The following is a 9,346-nucleotide window of genomic DNA, read 5'->3' as shown; positions in this document are numbered from 1 at the left end:
ATAAGTCATCTCTTGGGTTCCATTGCCCATCCAGGTTGTAATCCCTGGGTATTTTGTAAACTGAAACAAGTCATTTTTTATTTAATGTTAGAAGAACAGAAGAATAATTTTTTGATTATATTCTAATTTCTACTTGTTGTAATGTTAAATATTACATTAAAGTTATACTAAACCAATATTTACTAATATATTTATATACATTATTAGGAGGGTTACTTTTGAAATGTATTCCACTACAGATTACAGAATACATGCTGTAAAATATAATTTGTAACATATTCCATTAGATTACTCAAGGTCAGTAACATATTCTAAATACTTTGGATTACTTCTTCAGCACTGGTAGATTTTTTCACTTGTTTTGACTATAAAAACTCTGTCAGTACAGTAAGACAAAATTCACAAGTTAAAAATACATTCTCTGAAAAACCTAAATATCTTATGCCTCGTTGTTTCTAAAGCATGATCAATCTAATTGATATTTAGATATTATTACAGGAAAACAATAAAAAAATATATTATCAGAATATGATTTTTGCCCTAATATCAAAGGCCTGACTAGAAAAAGGAATTATGATCTAACAGTAATTTTCTTGATAAAAAAAAACATGATTGTGTCTGGTATCAAGTGCATGTAAAATGGCTAGAAATAGCATATTAGCTTAGCATAAATCTGACAATTTACACAAGGTTTATTTCTATTTCAAGTATCATATTCTCTTTCAATCTATCGTTTTGGCCATGGCAAATTACGTCAGTCATATTAATAGAGTGATTTTCTGAAAACTTCTTGTTCTGACAAAAACTGAGCACTTTCATCCAGGGTTTAAAAGCCGCACAACTGTATGTTTAACCATGAGAAACTGAGCTGATGTGTTGAGCTGATGAACACAATTTACTGCTTGTATGCAGGGAGATTTGTCACTAGCCAGGCCAAGTTTTGCTTTTAAATAAAAATTTGAGAAAGAAAATCACTTTGCTAATGGTTGCTAAAAAATAAATGCAGTTTAATCCAGCCTAAGATGGCTTGCTTATCTTAGCTGGTTTATGCTGGTCTTCCAGCCTGGCCAAGCTGATAGTACCTAAAAACCAAATAAACCCAGAAAACCATATTTGTATTTCATGAATTTATTTATTCTAAAAGACAAAAAATATTTATATACAGTACACACTCACTGAGCACTTTATTGAGAACACTATGGTCCTAATAAAGTGCCCAATGTGGTCTTCTGCTTTTGTAGCTTATCTACTTCAAGTTTCAACGTGTCATGCTATTCTGCTCACTACAATTGTACAGAGTGATTATCTGAGTTAACATAGCCTTTCTGTCTGTTTGAACCAGTCTGGCTATTCTCCATTGAACTCTCTCATCAATAAGGCATTTCCATCTGTAGAAGTGCCACTCAATGGATGTTTTTTGGTTTTGGCACCATTCTGAGTAAACTCTAGACTTGTGTGTGAAAATTCCAGGAGATTCCAGGAGCAGTTAAAAAAATACTCAAATCAGCCTGTCTGGCACCTACAATGCCACGGCCGAAATCACTGAGACCACATTTTTTCCTTATTCTTGTGGTTGATGTGAACATTAAGTAAAGCTCCTGACCTGTATCTGCATGATTTAATGCATTGCACTGCTGCCACAAGATTAGCTGATTAGATAATAAGTATTCTAAGAAAGTGCTCAGTGAGTGTATACTGTGTGTATATATATATATATAAACCAAGTGCATACCCAACCATCCTAACATCAAAATTCATTACCTTCTATTACAGGACATCTGAAATAATTTTTGCTTTTGAAGAATTATATAAATTACTTAGACGAATGCTGTTGTGATGTGGCATTCTACCTTGTAACTTCTGCTTCCTGTGGAATTTTCTAAAATGAACAGAATGTGCAAAATGAAAGTTTTGGATAAGACTTTCTTATACAGGCTCACATGTCTTTCATGGAACTATCTTTCCATTTTAAAATTCATGTTAAGCATTTGGGTCTTTCTCAAAGGAACAGTGTATGCCGTCACTTTAGATTATGTTATTCTCAAACAATCTGATTCTAAAATGTTAGCCATTACAAAGCAAAACCTATCAATAGTAAACTGTGTATAGAGTTAACCAGTGGTAAATTCCACAGTGTATAACGTGAAACAACACTTCTAATCACACTTATAAATAGTTGAGAGTAGAAATTACTATGGGGGACAGGAACCCCAATGGCACAATGTAAGGTTTATTAGATACTGTATGTTTCTTCATAACACTCCTGATTGTAAATTTATGAAAAGTGGTTCAAAGCCTTAGTAATTTACCATTATTTAAAGCATTATCACATACTACATTTTTCCTGCAGAACAGTGCTAATGCCCCAAAAAGTTTTGGTGAAAATAACATGGCAGAAAGCCGTATGGCAGACATTGAAAAACTGTTCATAATAGTATTCTGCAGTGCCACAGAAATGAAAAGAGCAAAGAACTAGACTCCAAAGTGGTGATTATTATTGGCCATATTTTATGTACTTTGGCCAGTAGGCAGTGCTGTGACCAAACTGATCGAATACAATCAGGGCATTGTGCCAATTGATACATAGCAAGTTTCAGTCCTTGGCTCCAAATGAATTAGTAAACACACAAACTTTGAATCAAAGAGGGATTTTTTTTTTAATAAAAGCAGAACCAAAATGTATTTATAAAGAGCTGACATAGAGAAAGCTTTTCCCTTACCATATCCCCCTTAAGTACCTGGCCAGCCGAAAGCTTGCATTAAGCAGCATTCCTCAAGATTAACAAAGAAAAAACAAAATAAAAACAACAACAAAAAGTATATAGCCTTGAAAACAATATATAGATAACAGTAAGATCTTACTGAGAATTTGTGAAGCTTCATTATTTCACTGCATGCATCGTTACTACAGCTCTCCCTGTTTGACCCTTGACCTCTGATTCATCTAGAGATTACATACAGTATCTTTGAAGAGGATGGCAGTTTATGAATAGGGCTACCACTACCCAGAGATAAAATTGTCTTCTACCATCCCACAATCCCTTTTTAGCTTGTGTATTGGTGGATCTGAAAAAGGCTTATTATGCCACATTGACCTGATCCAAGAATGATAAGTGAGATTATAAATTAGTACCAGGTGGGGGCTTGCTGACTGGATCTGGATTAATGCTGCATTCCAACCAAAGTTAATTGTGAGATATTCCTACTTAATATCTCCGACTTTTAACCACAAAGTTGATCCAATTCTCATAATATGATGATAAAATGGTCATCCCAGCATTTGTTTTACAGGTGTTTGACTATCACCCTGTGTTACACACATGTCTGTATAAACGTTTGCTAAACAGGCTTTATTACTATGTATAATTACACAGCTCTTTGGAATACTTAATTCTGATTGGTTATTCCATAGTAAAATATTTTTGTATAATGATTAATGCTTGTTGTCCCTGGGAAACCAATTTTCTATATAGCTGTGCTACTTTCATGTATAATATTGCACTATGTGGCTTCTTTATTCTCATATAATAAAGTAATTTAAATTTTATTACCATTTTAACAATTATGTCCATTTATTTGATAACATTTAAGATGATACAAGATCTGACAAAAGTCCTGATCACTCAGACAGGGTTTATTTTGCGGTAATAACCAGCTAATTCTACACGATCCCTTATATGTTGGAACTCATACTCATTGAGCGTGTTTACATTCACCGATTATGCTAAATAAGCTGACAATGTACGATTAAACGTTTTTTCTTTATCAGGGTAAGGTCACAAACGGTTTAAGAAAAAACATTACATGTTGATTTTTGCACATTACCCTGATTGTTCGTTGCATGTAAACACATTTACTGGCATTTCCAAAGCGTGCAAATGTTGTGCACATGCCTGTTTACATTTTGAGATCCAAAAGCAGAGAACAAACCAATGATTTCAAGTCTCACGTGCATGCGGTTTTCTTGCGTTGACAGACAGCTGATTTTTGGTAGCATCTTGGTGTGCATGTAAAAGCACTCATTGATGCATCATCCATGCAAATGATTGCTTATTAACAGTGTTCATTGCTCTGTGTGACACCATGTTTGCGGAATTCCATTGCACTTTTCCAAGTAGGAAGACTTTTTTAATTGAAACGCAGCATTATATTGCAATGCTCATTAGCTTGCTGATTTGCCAATTAGTCTGTCAGTCGAAACAGGGCTGAGCTCTACACTACAGATGCTATAAACCTCTAACACAGCAAAAAGCAGATAAATACATCATGAGGAATGTAATCATTTGTAAAAAATCACATAATTTCAAATCTACGAACAATAGTAAGAATAATGATAATACCAATAATATTAATAATTATAACAACTTATAACAACAGAATTTTAGAGAGTATAAAAGCAACTGTGTTAACAGATGAAGAGAGAGTTTCGGTGGGTTTAACTGGGGATTCAGATCGGCCATTTTTGGTACTGTTGCCTGAAATACGCGTGTAAACATTTGCAGGGGACCACCATCTTGGCTCAAATATGTAAACAGTGAACACTGAAACGGGAGGCTTTCAGGGTATCATATGTCCCTGTAATGAAGCCACAACAATACTACGATAGGGAAACAAGTGTTGTTTGTGGTGGGGGGTGCTTGTGTGTTTTCATTTTTTTTGGCAGACTTTACTTCAAACATGCAGGCCACAATATGGCAGTGCACTTAGAAAACATGCGTCTACCGACAATTAGAACATCCAAAGGGTTAAATTCCCACCAACTGATGAGTTTTCCTATGGTGTGCAGATTTCAGCGTTTGGTCACTGTGTCCCAGCAGTCAATGCAACATGAACGAAATGTTCTGGACTGCACTTAATTGTTTGAGATCAACTTAGTGTTGTATGGGGCCATACAATACACCTGTATATCGGTATATAAACTCCCTAAAAAGATGGCACAAGGCCATAGAAACCTTAGAAAGATTTTAGAAAAGAAAGACACTTTTTGCTGAGGTCTTTTGAAGAGCTGAGGGATAGACAAGGGAGAGGTCTTGTCCTCTTGTGGTGGACTAACTTTAAACAAACAGACATCCATGTCCGTATTAACAAGAAGTACAGTCAACGTAGGCATTTTCCCATATAACAGATTTCCTTCGAAGATTCTCCGGGTCATGGCACACATGTACTTTGCCCCTTCATAAGCCTCACTGGAAAGCATTAGAAGTGCTAAGGTGAGTTAAATCTTTTATATTCTTCTATAGAGTTCAGATGTAAACATAGAGAGTCCAGGGATAGATGGAGAGTGAGACTGTTGTCGTGTCCATGGCATTAACAAAATGGTCCGGAATGTCACACACTCACATACTGCTTTCTGGTGATTGGTTGATTTCTCTCCTCTCTCTTTCTGTTTGCTTTCCATCTCAAGCCATCGATCGTTTTTACGACTCTTCAACCCTCTCAATCACTCTGCCTTCATCTGATGGAAGGCTTGACTAATGCTTCCTGCTGTTTTTTCTTTCACTCAAATTCTCTCTCTCTCGGTCTCTCTGTGGCATTGATTTTTTTGAATTACGGCTGGGTTCTAAGTCTCCTCTTCACTGGTTGACACTACCAGTCTTGCGGCCACTGAGAGGTGGTCAGTCAGTCCAGCCAGTTGAGTGATGAAGCTAAACTCTTCTATATCCTGTAAAGGGGATTGATCAAATCTTTAATAACTATTAAAAATAATAGCAAAATTATATCATCAGTGGATAAAGGTAGATTATACCTCCATGAATAACTCTACTGGAACAGTTGTATGAACTGCAGTTACTATAAATCTTCTATGAGGACAACTCGTTCAATGGACATGTAAACATACTATTCCAGTACTGCTCCATGGGACGGCAGCATAGAGCAGAATAAATATAACACTACTCCCTGAATACTGAAGAAGGATATAGCTGCAGACAGAGCCTCAAAAAGGGGTGGGAGCTCCGAAACCCCAGCAAAGATATAGGGAGCCACTAAACTACCCTTGCCCTAATTGTGTGTGAAAGTGACGCTCCCTTTTGGAGTTGTTGCAACCCCCTTTGGAGTAACTTTGCCCCCTTCTGGATTAACCCCATTGATTCCACCCCCATTTGGAGATCTCCAGCCTCCAGCTATACCTTCTTGGAATACTGCACAGTATAAACTGTTTATTGCTTTTTTAAAGAAAACAGAATGTGAAACACAATGCATTATGGTACAATATATGTTTCAAACAGTATTATGCTATCTTGATGTCACATGACTTTACGTTGCTTGTTTAAAATTGTAGTTAAATGTGGTCTGTTAACTTTGAGGACATATATGACTAGTGACTCCAAAAAGTTGACAAAAATAACCTTTAGCAGGCCAAAACAGACTAAATATTTAGACTTTTAGACTTATCTTGCACTACACCATTTTTTGTCTAATAAAATGCTTTCCATAATGAGAGGCAAACAACAAAACTTGGTTCATGGCTTGGATGTACCTAAAGTCTATTGGCTATTATTATAATTTTTTAAAGGGACGATTTGAGATGTCCAGCCCAAACGTCCTGTTTCAATAGGAAATACGTCAACAAGATAAAGCAAACTGAACTGTGTCTTCAATTCATCAAGTGGCATTCAGTTATTTTTGAAATAACAGTTCTAATGAAATTTGGTGTCAATTACAATCTTTTCATAGAAACACAACTTAGTGGTAAGTCGTAATCGCATAAGGAATTTGACAGGGAAACTGATCTTTAATCACAACTCACCACTTTCCAGTCCTGTTGCAGGCCTTCTTCTTTATACAAGATGTAGTCGATCCTCCTACCATTGCCCTTAAGGGGAATTTTGCGCCCCTTCTGGCTGGGACAGTGGTTCTTGCTGGCAGGGAAAACCAAGTACTCTTTTCTCCCCTCCTCATTCTCCATCACTCTATCAGACAAATGCCGTATTACCGAGTGTGTCCCATTAAGCATAATATGTGTATTTGTGTGTTTGCGTGTCTTCTACTCACTTTTGTAAGCTCTCTGGCGAGCTGACTTCCTCATCATACAGCCCGCTTGTGTCCAACAATGTACCTGTTAAAATGCATGCATATACAACAACAGAGATGATACATGTTTTATTAGTTGTTGACAAAGATATAGATGTACAACAGTAAAGATTTGTCCTGTTAGAGACCTCTGGAGAAGAGTATAGATATACAGTACAATGGCCCCTGAGTCATACATCCCTTCTAAATTACAGATTCCATTATTGACATTTTAATCACTATAGCACTGTACATATTTTCACCATACTATATTTATAGCATGACCGTATGAAGACTCTTGAGTTATTCAAGAAGCAGATATTTCACATCAAGGTGCAATCATGGTGTAGGAGCCAAATGTAATGATTGTTCAAACCACAAGATGGCGGTGTGCACCAGTGGTGTTAGGTGTGGTCACCTGTTAATATCACATGATATTTAAACTTCCCATGGGTTGTATCAGGAAGGGACAGGTGGCAGGAACATATGGTTCTTACCATAGATCCACATGCTTTAAACTCTGTAAGATATATATTTAATTAAATGGACAACAAAGCATTTTAAATTGATATTGCTGTGTGGACATTGTTTATTCCAAACTATGAGTAAAGAACATCTTATCACCTTGCCTTCTTAAAAGCCATCTCTAGAGACTATAACCGCCAGGTCTCACACACCATTAAAATAAGCTCAAGGGAAAACTCAATGAGTCAAACCAAAGTTCTGATATATATATAAAGACATACTGAGTTTTTATGGTTCTGACTGGCCATCCCCACCTAACACTTCTCTCTGTTGTTTATTGCTCTTAATACTTCACTGATCCCAGTATGCAAGATACTGTAATTACAGTAGTTCCAGTACTTTCCAGAGGTCAATATTCTAATGAAGTTGCTATTAGTCATCTCGCTGAATTTCAATGGGTTTCAAAAATGTCTTGATAATTTAAAAATATCAGGCACAAGGCCAGGTTCATTGTTAAATGAATATTTCAGGTTTTATAAAAGTTAAGCTCATTATTAGTGGCATAATGTTGATTAACAAAATGTTTTTTTTTTACCTAAATAAAAGGAACATTCAATGGAAGTGAATGGGGGCCAATTCGTAAACGTTAAAATACTCACTGTTTCAAAAGTATAGACACAAGATGTAAACAATATGTGTGTTAACATGATTTTAGTGCTAAAAAGCGCTTACTAACCTTTTCTGTGTAAAGTTATAGCCAATTTTACAACTTTGGTGTCATGATGATGTAATGATGTTAAATGATGATTTAAACAACGTAACAACTCAAATAATACATGAGTTTTAACAGAAGAATTAATGTAAGTGCTTTTATAAAATTATAAACTTCATCGGCCCCGTTCACATCCATTGTAAATGCCTCACTGTAACCTTGATTTTTGCTTTTTTTTAAAGAAAAGCAGGAATGAGTAAATTAATTATTTATTTTTTGGAAAGCATTGCTTTCTACCCATTAAATATCTAGCCAATAAATGCTTGAGAATTTTGTACTGGTCTATCTAAAGCCCTATTATTTAAACAGGAATAGTTTTCCATGAGGAGGTTAGGCATATTCGCAGTTATGCAAACTTGCTTTTTAATATTGTAAAACAGGTTTGTGTTTTCTCTTGTAACTTAAACATCAAATAGTGCATAAAGGGCTAGTTCCCCCAATTTTCTTACCCTCATGTCACTCCAAACCTACATTTCTTTCATGGAACATTTGAGGAGAAATGTTTAAGTACATTGACGCTCCTTTTTTCCCCCATACTATGAAGTGAATGTTAGGTGAGCCTTTTAGTCCTCTAACATTCTGCCTAATTTCTCCTTTTAATGTTCCATAGAAGAAAGTCGTAAGGAACAACTTGAAGCTGAGTAAATGATGACAAAATTTTAATTATATCTGTCTTTTTGAGATTTAAAATTATAAAACATTTCTGGTGAAGCTTTTCTCTAATAAAAATGCATCTAATTTTTTTTCTGATGTTAGTTGATAGAAACAGGGTGCACTAAAAAAGAGAAATGGAACACACCCTCAAATGGCACCCACTAAAATCAAAAGTGTCATGAAAGGCCTTCACTCTGTTAGATCTATTTCAGAATTGGGGCTGGGCAAGAACTTCTCTCCCGTGGTCTCCCGCCACCTCATCTGGTGCACCATCTGTGCGCGACCGCGGTGACATCTAATTTAGCTCTAACATGAAGGCTTCTCCAAACTCAACTAAAAAACTGCTTGGAATGTCTCTAATTCAGTGATAGTTTTTGAGATGTCCTGGAAAGTGACAACTATGTAGGTGTTTGCACTAACATGAGGCATGTTTTGAATAACTTG

General features: G+C 35.9%; 1 protein-coding gene across 1 annotated transcript in view; it reads right to left on the bottom strand.

The window, feature by feature from the left end:
* Positions 1-1,221: 1,221 nt before the first annotated feature.
* smpd3 (sphingomyelin phosphodiesterase 3) overlaps positions 1,222-9,346 on the bottom strand; it is a 55,176-nt gene continuing 47,051 nt past the window's right edge. Inside the window, exons 6-8 of the mRNA XM_052119292.1 lie at positions 6,994-7,057; positions 6,749-6,911; positions 1,222-5,662 (exon numbers count right to left, since the gene is read on the bottom strand). Of these exons, the coding sequence (XP_051975252.1) occupies positions 5,561-5,662; positions 6,749-6,911; positions 6,994-7,057 (329 nt within the window). The 3' untranslated portion in view covers positions 1,222-5,560. The remainder of the gene's footprint in view (positions 5,663-6,748; positions 6,912-6,993; positions 7,058-9,346) is intronic.

Source organism: Xyrauchen texanus, chromosome 46 (assembly GCF_025860055.1).
Source record: "Xyrauchen texanus isolate HMW12.3.18 chromosome 46, RBS_HiC_50CHRs, whole genome shotgun sequence".
Taxonomy (NCBI): domain Eukaryota; kingdom Metazoa; phylum Chordata; class Actinopteri; order Cypriniformes; family Catostomidae; genus Xyrauchen; species Xyrauchen texanus.
The sequence above is the reverse complement of the archived record's forward strand: the minus strand, read 5'-3'. Positions and strand labels throughout refer to the sequence as shown.